The 16,834-nt window shown below is 41.7% G+C and overlaps 1 protein-coding gene across 2 annotated transcripts in view; it reads right to left on the bottom strand.

Annotated features, from left to right (window-relative positions):
• The window catches only part of LOC106602886 (uncharacterized), a 35,543-nt gene that overhangs the window by 10,393 nt on the left and 8,316 nt on the right, over positions 1 to 16,834 (bottom strand). Inside the window, exons 2-4 of one of the 2 annotated variants that reach the window (XM_014195862.3) lie at positions 11,336 to 11,417; positions 10,641 to 11,149; positions 3,001 to 3,054 (exon numbers count right to left, since the gene is read on the bottom strand). In XM_014195862.3, coding sequence (XP_014051337.1) covers positions 3,001 to 3,054; positions 10,641 to 11,149; positions 11,336 to 11,417 — 645 coding nt within the window. The remainder of the gene's footprint in view (positions 1 to 3,000; positions 3,055 to 10,640; positions 11,150 to 11,335; positions 11,418 to 16,834) is intronic. The other variant, XM_014195870.3, reaches the window with a different exon arrangement.

The raw sequence follows: 16,834 nt of genomic DNA, 5'->3' as shown, positions 1-16,834 counted from the left end.
GCCACTTGTGTGGGTTGTAGACTCCGTCTCATGCTACCACTAGAGTGAAAGCACCGCCAGCATTCAAAAGTGACCAAAACATCAGCCAGGAAGCATAGGAACTGAGAAGTGGTCTGTGGTCCCCACCTGCAGAACCACTCCTTTATTGGGGGTGTCTTGCTAATTGCCTATAATTTCCACCTGTTGTCTATTCCATTTGCACAACAGCATGTGAAATTTATTGTCAATCAGTGTTGCTTCCTAAGTGGACAGTTTGATTTCACAGAAGTGTGATTGACTTGGAGTTACATTGTGTTGTTTAAGTGTTCCCTTTATTTTTTTGAGCAGTGTATATTAATAAATAAAAATATATATTAATATAAATATATATATATATATATATATATAAATAAATATATAAATAAATATATAAATAAATAAAAATAACTACCTATTTCTAGGTTTGTCTCTTGTGGATCCCCTCATCACCATGACTTCAAGGAGGAAGTCAAGGTAAGCCACACATAGGGTGCATCATATTGGATATGCATGGGTGTGCTTCACAAATGGTAAAATGTAAACTGGAGACAATTTTTAGAGGGGTTGTTGACACGGCAGCACCACTGTAGATAGCAAAATAGTGTAGAAGCCAGGGACGCTGGCAAACGTGTGGCAAGCTGGCATTTGCCCTGCTCTTCTCAATCAGGTGTGGCAGATTAGTTGTGTTTAAATGCAATTGTTTTAGAATCCCACTCACTGTTTGCATCGTTGTTTGTCCTAGCGTGCACAAGCCCTGGCAGCGTTAGGTCTTGTCCTCTTCTCAGACCACCCCACAGTCCATTCGGAGGAGCAGCCTGATCCTGTGCCCAACGGCTCTGCCTCCCCTGGGTGTTAAGTGTCCTTGCTGCATCCCTGGTCATTTACTTCATTCATCCTCACTGTGTCATTACTTTCATCATACTTTTGCCTCCTTCGCAATCGCATTTTTATATACTTTCTGTTCACCATATGGTCTCACCACATTCTACCTCTTGCTTTATTAGTAATATCTAGGTTTAAAATCGGATTGTTAATTTTTCCTGATATTCTTCACAAGCAATACTAAGTTGAAATTTTACACATTTCTTGGAAGTCACAGCTTCAAGCCTGACTAATATGTCTTAGTATGAGCAGAGGGATTTAATAATTTGTCTGAAGACATAAGGAAAGCAGATGTAAATAAAAACTTTTGAATTGTATTATTCATGTCTTTTGGCTTTGTTGTTATTGTTTTGTCTTGACTTGGGGAATGTATTCTCTTCCTCCCCCCACCACCCTTGAAATAAAAACCGGTCACATATTTCAGTGTTGTTTGCTATCATTAACCTAACATTAAGCTGGTCCAGTGGGTAAGTGTAACAGTAAGAGCATGACACATTGTATTGGGGTGGGCTGTTGTAGCTAGACAGTTTGCCTAGGTAGCAAGAATACACTTTGTCCTATCTAGTGTCATCAATAACAGCTATAAGACAGCAGATCATTATGAGACATGGGAATTGTTCATGTACATTTTTGCTTTTGGTCTGATACCTGCCAGGATGAATAGCTTTCTTCCAGATAGCCTGTAATGTGTTCCTCATAACCTGAAATAAAATCAACCTACTAATTAAGCATATGGCCATGGACAAACAAAGGACACCAAGGAAGGTCTTGTTTTCTCCATGGCATTATCGAGACTAACCTGGAAGAAACAACAAAGTTGAGTCTTCAGTTCCACATTACGCCAGTAGAGGTCATTCGTAACATAAATTCCTCTAATTTAACAGATGATTTTGGTGAAATTGTACTACCATGGCAATCATAGTAGTGTTGATCCATAGCAAGCTATATACCTCAGTGGTTGACAGATGATTACTTGGCTTTACCACAAATGTATTTACTTTCCATTCAAGGATTGCTCCAGCAGAGGCAACCACAGTTGTTAAGTCTGAAAGACGGTGGGTTGCGGTCACATACTCTTGACTGCATAAGGAACGTCAGGGCTAGTTGTGGTCATGCAAATAGCGAGCTGGTGTATAATATTATGGACAGAATGGCAACTAGCTAGATCAATACATTTGGTTATCAAAATAACATATTTGAACAATGTCATATCAAAGTGACTGTAGTGGAGATGTGGGTGAGAGGAGAGCGATCCGCCCAAGCGCAGTGGCACAGCCACGAGCTCAGCAATCAACACAGTTTTCACAACAAGCTAACAGGTTTGTGGCTAAATCGCTATGCTAACGCATAAACTCTCACCATTCCAACCAGTTGCTAAAGTTACCCGACGCTAGCTAGCTAGCTAGCCAGCCCCGACAGAAGCGCAAAATAATCAATAATATATTTAAAAAATGATTACTTGTTTATTCAAGTTAAGTGTCAATTTCAAATCAGGCACTGATGTTATCCACCTAAGCAACAAGATAAAACAGAAGCAAAATTGAAGTAGAAGCAATTGACCAGCGAGAATTCTCAAGCCGTGAGCTTTTTCACGCTTTCATGTCACAAATCACAGGCAATCATAAGTGTAAAAATGCTCACAATAATAAGCTATTTCACACTGAGTATTTTTACATGACACTAGTATCAGATTCTATCCCAGCATGCATTTGGAGGGGCATCCAGGTGTTGGTAGCGAGACAGAGGTCATGCAGCCCCGTGAACAGTCTTATCGCGACTTTAATGGACACGGCCATCTTGACTGGGTATTGTCGCTCGGTTTGAAAGGATAAGGACTCTGTGTTTGTGTTTGAATTTTTTTATTTTACATCCTTTATTTAACTAAAAATAAGAACAAATTCTTATTTACAATGACCAATTGTGCACCGCCACTTATGGGACTCCGAATCATGGCCGATTGTTATACAGCCTGGAATCGAACCAGGGTCTGTAGTGACGCCTCTAGCACTGAGATGTATTGCCTTAGACCACTGCACCACTCTGGAGCCCAAATTTTACTATCGTTGTGGGGACCAGAAGATTAATCTAATCTAAACTCACCCGAATCTTTATGGTCCGTGTTTTCCCACCACAGTTCTTTTTAAGGAGCATTTTCTGAGGGGAAGAAATGAGAAAAAATGATCAGCAAACATCCCTCTTTAAACCAACTTTATCCCTCAGCATACTGTCCCATGTCTTACTGAAACATTTCAAAACACACCTGAATAATAATAACTATAATAAATAATGAATTGATTTGTATACCCCATTTCATACAAAGAATGCACCTTAAACTGCACACTTACAGTGCAGTTTACAGTGCCTTGCAAAAGTATTCACCCCCACTGGCGTTTTTCCAAATAGGAAAAAAGCCAAGGGGGATGAATACTTTCGCAAGCCACTGTATTCCTCCGAGAGCAGCCAATGGGTTTCATTGACAATTAGAAGTAAATTCATATATTCGATGATGTGACAGCAACTGACCAGTGTCAATTAAGAATTATAAATCAAGAAAGTGACAAAAGTGCAGCAGTTGCTAAACCAAATAAGGCAGTCAACAAAGCTTATAATATCCTGTCAAAGACTACTTCCCAGTCCAAATTAGAATGTAAACGCAAGACTCCTGCTGTTGTGGAGGGAGGGAGATTTGCTACAGTGGCTTGCGAAAGTATTCACCCCCTTGGCATTTTTCCTATTTTGTTGCCTTACAACTGGAATTAAATTTGATTTTGGGGGGTTTGTATATCATTTGATTTAAACATGCCTACCACTGCAAAATATTTTTGTGAAACAAAGACAAAAAAACAGAACTTGAGCGTGCATAACTATTCAACACACCCAAAGTCAATACTTTGTAGAGCCACCATTTGCAGCAATTACAGCTGCAAGTCTCTTGGGGTATGTCTCTATAAGCTTGGCACATCTAGCCACTGGGACTTTTGCCCATTCTTCAAGGCAAAACTGCTCCAGCTCCTTCAAGTTGGATGGGTTCCACTGGTGTACAGCAATCTTTAAGTCATACCACAGATTCTCAATTATATGAAGGTCTGGGCTCTGACTAGGCCATTCCAAGACATTTAAATGAAATGTTTCCCCTTAAACCACTCAAGTGTTGCTTTAGCAGTATGCTTAGGGTCATTGTCCTGCTGGAAGATAAACCTCTGTTACAGTCTCAAATCTCTGGAAGAATTTCCCTGTATTTAGCGCCATCCATCATTTCTTCAATTCTGACCAGTTTCCCAGTCCCTGCCGATGAAAAACATCCCCACAGCATGATGCCGCTACCACCATGCTTCACTGTGGAGATGGTATTCTCGGGGTGATGAGCGGTGTTGGGTTTGTGCCAGACATTTTCCTTGATGGCCAAAAAGCTCAATTTTTGTCTCATCTGACCAGAGTACCTTCTTCCATATGTTTGGGGAGTCTCCCACATGCCTTTTGGCGAACTCCAAACGTGTTTGCTTATTTTTTTTAACCTCTAGAGGACCCCTTCCCGCTCTGATCCCGGTACCGGGATTTATTGACAAGATACCATGGCGGGAAATTCAAAACTGCAAGAATCTAATAATTTCAATTTCTCAAACAATCAACAATTTTTTACCATTTGAAAGATAAGCATTTCCTAAATCCAACCACATTGTCCGATTTCAAAGAGGATTTACGGCGAAAGCATAAAGTTAGGTTATGTTAGGAGAGTGCATTGAAAATAGCTGTGTGTAATGTTTTGTCAATTCAAAGACAGGCGTCACCAAAAGCAGAAAACCAGCTAAAATTATGCACTAACCTTTGACAATCTTCATCAGATGACACTAACAATAAACGGAGTGCTATGCTAAGAACAATAGGCTAGGATATACAGGTTAGCACCATCTTGGAACCATCTAATATCAATAATTCTATTGTAAATAATCCCTTACCTTTGATTATCTTCATCAGAAGGCACTTCCAGGGATCCCAGGTCCACAACAAATGTGGTTTCTTTCGACAAAGTTCATAATTTATGTCCAAATAACTCCAAGTTGTTCCATGTTGTTAGCGCGTTCAGTAGGCTCCTCAAAATGTAGGGCGGGGGTGGAAAAGTCACAACGAAAAGTTTAAAAAAAATCTATTTACGTTCGTTCAAACATGTCAAACATTGTTTAGCATCAATCTTTAGGGCCATTTTTAACGTGAAACCATCAGTAATATTTCAACCCGACCTCTCCTGTGTCTTGAAAAACGTTTTGAAAAATGTCTCGCCTCACATGAACGCGCAGGTGCGCGCAATAATGAAGTGACGACATCCCAGGGACGTCAACTTCCCTTCCCTGTCATTCGTTCTCTGTTCATCATAGACGTCAAACAACTTTATAAAGATCGTTGACATCTAGTGGAAGCCGTAGGAAGTGCGAAATGAATCCTTTGTCACTGTGTGATCTATTAGGAATGACTCAAATAGTACAGCCACAAAATTCTCATTTCCTGCTTGTATTTTTCTCAGGTTTTTGCCTGCCATATGAGTTTTGTTATACTTACAGACACTATTCAAACAGTTTTAGAAAATTCAGAGTGTTTTCTATCCAAATCTGTTAATAATATGCATATCCTAGCTTCTGAGTTGGTGTAGGAGGCAGTTAAAAATGGGCACATATTTTTTTCAAAATTCTCAATACTGCCCCCTAGCCCCAACAGGTTTTAAGCAATTACTTTTGCCTGGCCACTCTTCTGTAAAGCCCAGCTCTGTGGAGTGTACAGCTTAAAGTGGTCCTATGGACAGATACTCCAATCTCCGCTGTGGAGCTTTGCAGCTCCTTCAGGGTTATCTTTGATCTCTTTGTTGCCTCTCTGATTAATGTCCTCCTTGCCTGGTCCGTGAGTTTTGGTGGGTGGCCCTCTCTTGGCAGGTTTGTTGTGGTGCCATATTCTTTCCATTTTTTAATAATGGATTTAAAAGTGCTTCGTGGGATGTTCAAAGTTTGGGATATTTTTTTATAACCCAACCCTGATCTTTACTTCTCCACAACTTTGTCCCTGACCTGTTTGGAGAGCTCCTTGGTCTTCATGGTGCCACTTGCTTGGTGGTGCCCTTTGCTTAGTGGTGTTGCCTTTCGGAACAGGTGTATATATACACTGAGATCATGTGACACTTCAATAAAGTCCACCTGTGTGCAATCTAACTAATTATGTGACTTCTGAAGGTAACTGGTTGCACCAGATCTTATTTAGGGGCCTCATAGCAAAGTGGGTGAATACATGTGCAGCACTTTTTGTTTTTAAACAAGTAATTTTTTTCATTTCACTTCACCAATTTGGACTATTTTGTGTATGTCCATTACATGAAATCCAAATAAAAATCCATTTAAATTACAGGTTGTAACGCAAAAAAAAAAGAACAAAAAAAACACCAAGGGGGATGAATACTTTTGCAAGGTACTGTATGGACCTCACATGCCCAACCCCCCCTAACCTTCCCAACAACGTTTGTACAGTCCGTTTAGTAGTTCAAATTTGGCGATCATTTAATAGCTCTTAAATGTGCTCTGTATCATCCCTGAAACCGTATATGCATTTCTGTCATTTGAGGACCATAAAGGATACTCCGATTTTTTTCGAGGCGCACAGTTATGAATTTAATGCATATCTGACAGACCAATAATTTGTGGCTAGCCAGGCAAAAAAGACATCTGCCACATAAACTGTTTGCTTTGTCAATCGTTTCCTACAGACAATGGGCCGTGTCACATCTGAGCAATTGGGTTCGGATTACCGTGAGCACGGTGGATTAGTAGTAGAGACAAAAACAGCCGTGTGACCCTTTTGAGAATATTACAAGATTTTTTAAATTTAACCTTTAACTAGGCAAGTCAGTTAAGAACAAAATATTATTTACAATGACGGCCTAGGAACAGTGGATTAACTGCCTTGGTCAGGGGCAGAACAACAGATTTTTACCTTGTCAGGTAAATGACTGTACATTGTCACACTTAGGTTGTATGTTGATTTTAGACTATCACGTTTCCTTCTTGCACAACTACTGAACTGTATCCTTGACAAACCCTCTAATCCCAAACCCTCTAAATTGCTTCTCCTTTTATTTTAGCAAAATAAAAATGTACTCTAGGTTCTTTTAATGGAGAGAAAGTGCTGTCCACTAAAATAGTTTGTGAGAAAGAACAGAGAAGGGTTGAGATGCAGGAAATTACTTTTTAGACAGTTCAGACATGAAAGGCAATACAGAGGTAGAGAACATTTGATATGAAGGATGGAGAAGTCTAGACATGTGTTTAGATTGATAATTTGGACTCCAAGAATGCATCCCAAATGGCACCCCATTCCTTACAGTACGTTACTTCTGACCAGGATCCATAGGGACGCACACTTGGAGCGTCCAGAAAAAGGGTTAATGGGAGAGTATTGTCTGGCAGCTACCTCTGAAGACCCCCCTATTGTTTTTCCTCCAGCACCTCCCATTCCACTTGACTGAGCTCACATACACACATAAAGATGTAGAAACACACACGGACACACACTCAGATGCCGATCAGACAGAAACACACACAACCTCATCCTTTCCTTTTATTTCCCCTAGCCCCTGTCACTGCTGCCCGCTATCTCATCTGTTCCCTTTTTCCAAAAACACCCATGGACATATGTACCCCTCAAATCCTCCCCTACACACAGACACATACACACACTTCCAATATCATAGTCTGTGCCAATGTGGCTATTGGATTTTAACGATCACTGGACCAGCTTCTCTGTGACTCATTAGTCATTGTCGTTTTCTGTTCTTTATTTAATCCTCTCCTTCTGCCTTGCTGGCTTTTGTGAGAAACGAGGGCAGACATCTGCCGTCCGTGCCTCCCTCATCTCTCCGGACCACCGAGGTGGCAAGCGCCCGGCCATGGATTATGTGTGTGTGTGTGTGCACGAGAGCAACGCTATTGTGTCCCTTTACCTAATCCCAAACTCAATGTAATGAAGCATAGTCTACATTCTGGCTGGTGGTACAAGGCTACCCTAAAGTAAAGCCTAGTTCTTCAGTGTACTTAATACAGTTTGAGTGATATAACATACACAACTTTCATGGCAATTTGTCCTTCGTGAAAACCTTCATCAGTTAAATTTAGGTAATGCTTTACTTGAACCCATAACAGATGTGGTTGAGAAAAATATAAAAAGATACACTTGAGTGATCTTGGAAGATCTGAGGTATGGTCCACAGACTCCATACCCAAACAAGAACTGTAAACATGGCATCATCGGCCAACATAGATAAAGAATGCCACTTCGATGAACCTTAAATGGTTAGTCCATCCAAATATGATACTTTCCTGTTTGCTTTATAAGATTGGATGTAGTCTACAGGGATCAGATGGCAATCCACAATAGGTTTTATACCTAACTTTTTGGGAGTAAAAAGGGAGCTGTAGTTAGCATGGCTAATTGCGCGAGGCCTCAATTCGCATTGAAAACTAGCATACCAAAAATAATAAATATATAAAAATCCCAAAGGGAAATTGGTTGTTCCACGAGTGCCTTTTATGTCTCTCAAACATTGTGTGTAAGTTTTGATAAAGCACTTAACCTGTTATGGCTAGGGGGCAGTATTTTCACGGCTGGATAAAAAAACGTACCCGATTTAATCTGCTTACTACTCCTGCCCAGTAACTAGAATATGCATATAATTATTGGCTTTGGATAGAAAACACTCCAAAGTCTCTAAAACTGTTTGAATGGCGTCTGTGTATAACAGAACTCAAATGGCAGGTCAAAACCTGAGAGATTCCTTTACAGGAAGTGGCCTGTCTGACCATTTCTTGACCTTCTTTGCCATCTCTATCTTTTACAAAGGATCTCTGCTCTAACCTGACACTTCCTACATCTTCCATGGGCGCTCAGAGCCCGGGAAAAACCTGAATGTCGTCATCCCAGCCCCAGGCTGAAACACATTATCGCCTTTCTCAGGTGGCCGATCAAGGGACTGTGGGCTTAGGCGCGTGCCCTGGCCGCCCCCGTCTTTGTGATTTTTACTCTGTTTGCCGAAAAGGAGATTCCCGGTCGGAATATTATCGTTTTTTTTATGAGATAAATTGCATAAAAATTGATTTTAAACAGCGGTTGACATGCTTCGAAGTACGATAATGGAATATTTAGAATTTTTTTGTCACGAATTGCGCCATGCTCGTCACCCTTATTTACCCGTTCGGATAGTGTCTTGAACGCACGAACAAAACGCCGCTATTTGGATATAACTATGGATTATTTTGAACCAAACCAACATTTGTTATTGAAGTAGAAGTCCTGGGAGTGCATTCTGACGAAGACAGCAAAGGTAATAACATTTTTCTTATAGTAAATCTGACTTTGGTGAGTGCTAAACTTGCTGGGTGTCTAAATAGCTAGCCCTGTGATGCCGGGCTATCTACTGAGAATATTGCAAAATGTGCTTTCACCGAAAAGCTATTTTAAAATCGGACATATCGAGTGCATAGAGGAGTTCTGTATCTATAATTCTTAAAATAATTGTTATGCTTTTTGTGAACGTTTATCGTGAGTAATTTAGTAAATTCACCGGCAGTGTTCGGTGGGAATGCTAGTCACATGCTAGTCACATGCTAATGTAAAAAGCTGGTTTTTGATATAAATATGAACTTGATTGAACAAAACATGCATGTATTGTATAACATAATGACAACCGTCATCTGATGAAGATCATCAAAGGTTAGTGCTGCATTTAGCTGTGGTTTGGGTTTATGTGACATTATATGCTAGCTTGAAAAAATGGGTGTCTGATTATTTCTGGCTGGGTACTCTGCTGACATAATCTAATGTTTTGCTTTCGTTGTAAAGCCTTTTTGAAATCGGACAGTGTGGTTAGATTAACGAGAGTCTTGTCTTTAAAATGGTGTAAAATAGTCATATGTTTGAAAAATTGAAGTTTTTGCATTTGAGGTTTTTGAATAACGCGCCACGGGATTACACTGGCTGTTACATAGGTGGGACGATTTCGTCCCACATACCCTAGAGAGGTTAACTAGGCAAGTCAGTTAAAAACAAACTCTTATTTACAATGATGGCCTAAGAATAGTGGGTTAACTGCCTTGTTCAGGGGCAGAACGACAGAATTTTACCTTGTTGCTAGATCGAATCCCCGAGCTGACCTTTCGGTTACTAGCCAATGCTCTTATCACTAGGCTACCTGCCGCCCTTCATGGGTCTCCCAGTCGCGGGGGCAGCTGCGATACAGCCCGCTATTGATCTGTAGTGATGGCGCAAGCCCTGCAATGCAGATCGCTGTGCCACCCGGGAGGCCCTGGTTCTACTCTTTTTAGTAATTATCTGGTGTTTTGTGGTGGAAAACTGAACATAACACATGAACCCTGTTACCCATAAATGTATAGGCTACAAATGTTCTTAAAAGTTCAAACATTGTTGTGAGGACTGCATTCAATCTCCCTTCCCCGTTTTCCACACAACAAGCCGATTAAAGTTGAAATCATCAACCCTTTCACTTTTATATAAAAACAATTCTTAATTTAAATTACACTACCAAAAAGGCACTCTATTCATAGCATGACCCAGCTATGTGATTCTATGATTGCCAAATCCTTATGTGAGATTCTATCCAAACCACAGAATACTAGGCTGATTGGAGAATGAACAATGCTATACTAACGGTTGCTATTTTAGAATTGTAGACACTGCGTAGTAACACTAACCTGTTGCATTTTCTCCAGGTCCAGACTCGGCCTCCCAACCTCTCCCCCGTAGCTGTGCCTGTGCTTCGTATAGGGAACCGCTGACTGGTCAAAGTGGGTCAAGATAATGGGCCTGGCAGCAGGCTGCACCACCTGGAACTGATGCCGAATGGGGGGCGGGGGCTTGAGGCTGCGAGGCGGGCTGGAGCTTAAAAGCACTGGGCTGGGGGAGGCCTCCAGGCAAGTCCCAGGCTCCAAGGCCGCCGCCACCGGACCACAGCCGAACAGGTCCCGCACCTCCTCGTCGCTGGAGGCACTGCTGTGGTGCTCGACGTGGTGATGGTGCAGCATCCACTTCTTGCCATCTCCAACGCCGCGGCTGATTCGCTCCAGCTCTTCTTCGGACGAGTGGTAGTCCAGAGTTGGGTCTAGAAGGAGGCGTAGGCGACAGAGGCATGCCGGGGAGAGGGGACCCTGGTTGTGCTGTTGGCTGGTGGCCAGAGGGCTGAGGCCGCAGTTCCGCCACCTCTCTGAGGGGGGCGACCAAGAGTATAGGTCAAAGTTAAAGAGGCAGAGATAGCGATAAGCTTATTGTCTTCTTCTATACTGTGTTACCTAGAAGTTGCTTTATCTGTTAAATGACCATCTTGTACACATCCACGTAACAATGAAGACCATAGACAACTTGGGTTGGTTTGAGCGAGCGGGCCACATACCTCTGTCAATCTGTGCAAGCTCCTGGTTCTCCCCCTCGGAATCGTCGCTCTCCACTCCCCCCCCACTGCAATGGTAGGAAATCTAGAAGGAAAGGGTTAAAGGTTAACTATGACATCAGGCAACAATATGGCTCTCAACTAGTTAAATGAGTTAGCATCAGTACAAGCCACTCTTTGGGGTTTTAAGCAACATGGTGGCCCACTGACCCAAAGCTCAATCAACATGATTTATCTAAAGGAATTGTGCATTGTAAAAAAGGTCAAAATTAGCACAACTCTGTTTCACATGTAGCGTGCATGTCACGCTAACACCTAAACTTGGTCAAATGGCCAATTCTTCCTGAAAAATGCCTTATTGAAGTTGGAATTTGGAAGATGGATGAAGTTACAAAAAGCTTCAATCTAGGCCACGTCTGCTCTCTACAAGACAGTCTCTTCAGTTCAATGTAAACCCTTGGCAGCGCTTGATGCTGCCATTTCCATGTCCCCGACTGTCCCTTTAAAGAGCAACTGAACACACCAATTCTGCATCAGTGTTGCTCTTTAAGAAAAAAATGAGATTTCAGTCTTGTGGTTCGATGTGGCAGTTAGTGATGTTAGTCCCCCATGAGAACAAAATCAGTATCTCTTCCTCAAACTGTCAGATTGAATCTAAGATAATTCAAGAAATCTGTAATTGACGTTTTAGTAGAGCAATTTTACATCTAGCTAAGGTGTTTGTATTTTTTTTACTTGAGAAATACTGCACGTGTCATCTTATGTTAACAAAGTTAGATCTGATGGGCAGGTCTGTCTCACTCTGTGTCCTGCGGTAAGATTGGAAAGAACACAATCCCAGCAGCTGTGTATCCCATATTAGTGGGCAAGTGAGCATTGTCAAAAATCAAAAACAACCCTCAAGTAAGTCATGAACTCACAAAACTACGTTTTGGACGAGACTGACTTTATGAACAAAATTATCCTATTTACATTTTGTAGTACATTTAAAAAAAAAACAAAAAAACAATGTACCCCCTTTATCCCTCCCCAATTTCATGGTATCCAATTGGTAGTAGTTAGTCTTGTCTCATCACTGCAACTCCCGCAGGGACTCGGTTGAGGCGAAGGTTGAGAGCCAAACCCTCTCTAACCCTTCGCCAATTGTGCGTCGCCCCATGGACCTCCCGGTCGCGGCCGACTGCGACAGAGCCTGGGCTCGAACCCAGAATCTCTGGTGGCACAGCTAGCACTGCGATGCAGTGCCTTAGACCACTGCGCCACCCGGGAGGCCTATAGTAAATTCTGACACTAGAATAAATGTTTGACTAATGTTGATGCCACATTATATATTTTATCAGATAGGTATTTTGCCTTCAGTTGTGCTTTAAGAGCATTCTACTTTTGAGTAGTCTACGACAACAAAAGGAGAGAGAACCAGCAGACGGCAGCGCTAAGAGTTAAGTAACGCACCACACTGAGTGAGGCCAGGCCGAGCAGCTGCCATCTGTGCTCACATGCACACACAGACTCAACACCTCCCCTTCCTACTGAAGCACTTCAAAAAGTGACAAGGAGAGAAAGAGAAAGGAAGCAGTGCTCCTCGAGCAAGCCACATACACTACTTGTGATAAACCCGCACCCTCCAAGTACCTTTACAATCAACGGTAAAGACCTGCAAGTCTGTGAATCAGTCAAACTTCTTAGTCATTGTACAAAAGAATCTGCAGTGGGACGAATAAGTAACATTCATGGTTAGAAAGAGAAACAAGACATTGAACCTTTTTAGTTTGCTTAGGAATAACAATGTGCCAAAGGCTGACCTGGTATCTATATACACAGGCTACATTCACACCTGCCTGGAATACGCAGCACCAGCTTCGCATTGCTCCTTAACTCAAGCCCTCTCCGATCAACTGGAGAGTATCCAGAAGTATGCTTGCAGAATCATCCTCAGCACAGCATATCCTGAATAGACGGATGCTCTGACTTCATTATCACTACCCTCACTTCATGAGAGAAGAGAGAAACAGTGCCTAGACTTTGCTATATCCCTGTTTTAGTCCCATTTCAGGGACTGGTTACCCACTGCCTGTTAAGGACACGTGTCAGGAAGATCCACCCAAAGTGCCCTCTTCTCTATCCAACAGGCCAAGACAGATATATAAAAAGTTGTCCATAAGCTACCTATGCAAACTAAATCAACAACTCAGTCTCCTAAATGTAAACTGAACAAAACTATAAACGGAACATGTAAAGTTGGTCTCATGTTTCATGAGCTGAAATAAAAGATCACAGAAATCACAAATTTGTTTACATCCCTGTTAGTGAGCATTTCTCCTTTGCCAAGATAATCCACCCACTTGACAGGTGTGCATAGCAAGAAGCTGATTAAACAGCATGATCATTACACAGGTGAACCTTCTGCTGGGGACAATAAAAGGCCACTCTAAAATGTGCAGTTTTGGCACATAACCCAATGCCACAGATGTCTCAAGTTAAGGGAGCGTGCAATTAGCATGCTGACTGGAGGAATGTCCGCCAGAGGTGTTCACAGATAATTTAATGTTCATTTCTCTACAATAAGCCAATGTCGTTTTAGAGAATTTGGCAGTACATCCTACTGGCCTCACAACCGCAGACCACGTGTAACCACACCAGCCCAGGACCTCCAAATCTGGTTTCTTCACCTGAGTGATCGTCTGAGACCAGCCACCCGGACAGCTGATGAAACTGAGTACTTCTGTCTAAATGAATTGTCTGAGCATGGCTTCCAAGTGGGTCGGCCTGTCCCCCTGTCCAGTCATGTGAAATCCACAGATTAGGTCCTAATGAATTCATCTCAATTTACTGAGTTCCTTATATGATATAAAGTTGCATTTTGCATTTATATTTTTGTTCAGTATACATAGTCATGAATTGTTTTTTGTATGTAGTGTAATATCCATGCATTTCAGTGATATTGACTGCCATGTGTATATCTGTAAAACTTGAACTTTACTTCTTCTACATACAACAGGTGTGCATTGAGAGCTTTACTGCCATCTCCATGACATCACCCACTAGCACCGCATGGGACTGGGGGGGGTTTCGCTGTGGGGCCCAACATCACATTCACAAACACCAAAGCTTCACGAGAGATGGGATATTATCAGTTCAGACTGAATTCCAAATCGTGGATGCTTACCATAGTTCTCATCCTGCTCGTCTTTATATGGGCTTTCTGTAACCTCTGTGGGTCAGGATACTGGTCTGCGCTAGGGCTGGAGGGAGCTTGCATTTCCTGACAGTGATATGAAACTTTCCCCCTAACCACTGATACAGGATCAGGTAATCTGATCCAAGATCACTTTTTAAGGGCAACTTCTACCTCAAGCAAGGGGTTAAGGGCTCAAGTCCAGGTTAAATGTCAAGGGTGTGCCCCATCTTGGAGCAAGTCAGACACTATTGTCTGTGGCAACAGGATGAGCCAACATAACAGTGACGTTGCATGTAAACTTAACTATTTGCCGGTATTTCAGGGAACCTGGTATTAACTGTTTATGAAGGACACCAGGTGACTAAGAGGGAACACAAACACACATTCATACACACAAAGGTTAAATAAAAAAAATAAACATACACACACAACAGTCAAAACACACATACATTAACCTTGCACTTAGAAGGACATACATGCACGCACAGTAAAGCCAAAGTTCTTCAGTGTGTGTACGACTTGGGTACGGGTACAAGAACTAGGCTATTTATCACACCAAATATCCTTACATTTTCTGCTACATTTCTTCTTCGCAGTCCCAGTTAGTCTCCTTATCTATGTTACATACATCCACCCCACATTCGAAAAACAGGGGACATTTGTTTTATCTGAGGAACTCAAACAGGGTTCAAATAATTGGACCATGAAAAATGCAAACGTCTATGGGGTTTTCATGACTAATGTACTTGGGAGCCATGATACTCTTGTGTTGAGCCTGTAGCCTAGTATCAGAGGGTACTCTTGTAAAGGACATCAATGTTATGCACAGTGAAGTGTGTATGCGTGTGAAAGATTAATTTTGCAAATGCATGTTAAACATAAAATATGATATAGTTCATGCATGTATGTATTCAACAGTTGAGGGAACTGTGTGTCTGTATTTCTGATGAGATTCTGCACAAGAGAGAAACTAACTCTTGAGATGTGCATATGCTGTGCAATGGAGCTGAACTGATTTGCTTACTGTGTGAGCAGGGGACCATTAGGATATTAGATACAGCAACACCTTGCCTTATGTGGCACACAGCACACTTGCCTTCAAATCTAGTGCTGCACATTTTGGGGAATATTTAGAGGTGGAAACTTTCCGTGGGAATTAATGGAAATATGCAAATTAACGGAAATATTAACCTCTCTAGGGTAGGTGGCACCAAATCGTCCCACCTACGTAACAGCCAGTGGAATCCTGTGGCGCGTTATTCAAATACCTTAGAAATGCTATTACTTCAATTTCTCAAACAATATGACTATTTTACACCATTTTAAAGACAAGACTCTCGTTAATCTAACCACACTGTCCGATTTCAAAAAGGCTTTACAACGAAAGCAAAACATTAGATTATGTCAGCAGAGTACCCAGCCAGAAATAATCAGACACCCATTTTTCAAGCTAGCATATAATGTCACATAAACCCAAACCACAGCTAAATGTAGCACTAACCTTTGATGATCTTCATCAGATGACAACCCTAGGACATTATGTTATACAATACATGCATGTTTTGTTCAATCAAGTTCATATTTATATCAAAAACCAGCTTTTCACATTAGCATGTGACGTTCAGAACTAGCATACCCCCCGCAAACCTCCGGTGAATTTACTAAATTACTCACGATAAACGTTCACAAAAAACATAATTATTTTAAGAATTATAGATACAGAACTCCTTTGTGCAATCGAGGTGTCCGATTTTAAAATAGCTTTTCGGTGAAAGCACATTTTGCAATATTCTCAGTAGATAGCCCAGCCATCACGGCTAGCCATTTAGACACCGACCAAGTTTAGCCCTGACCAAACTCCGATTTACTATTACAAAAGTTTGATTACCTTTGTTGTCTTCGCCAGAATGCACTCCCAGGACTGCTACCTCAATAACAAAATGTTGGTTTGGTCCAAAATAATCCATCGTTATATCCGAATAGCGGCGTTTTGTTCGTGCGTTCCAGACACTATCCGAAATGGTAAATCAGGGTCGCGAGCATGGCGCAATTCGTGACAAAAAAAATTCTAAATATTCCATTACCGTACTTCGAAGCATGTCAACCGCTGTTTAAAATCCATTTTTATGCCATTTTTCTCGTAAAAAAGCGATAATATTCCGACCCGGAATCTCCTTTTAGGTAAACAGAGGAAAGAAAACAAAGCTTTCGGTCGACGCGGGCACGAGCCTGAGTCTCACAGTACTGTAACCAGCCACTACCCAAACGTGCTACTTTGTTTCAGCCAGAGCCTGCAAAGCCACAATTCAGCTTTTTGCCGCCTT

Source organism: Salmo salar, chromosome 01 (assembly GCF_965601325.2).
Source record: "Salmo salar chromosome 01, fSalSal1, whole genome shotgun sequence".
In the NCBI taxonomy this organism is placed as follows: domain Eukaryota; kingdom Metazoa; phylum Chordata; class Actinopteri; order Salmoniformes; family Salmonidae; genus Salmo; species Salmo salar.
The sequence above is the reverse complement of the archived record's forward strand: the minus strand, read 5'-3'. Positions and strand labels throughout refer to the sequence as shown.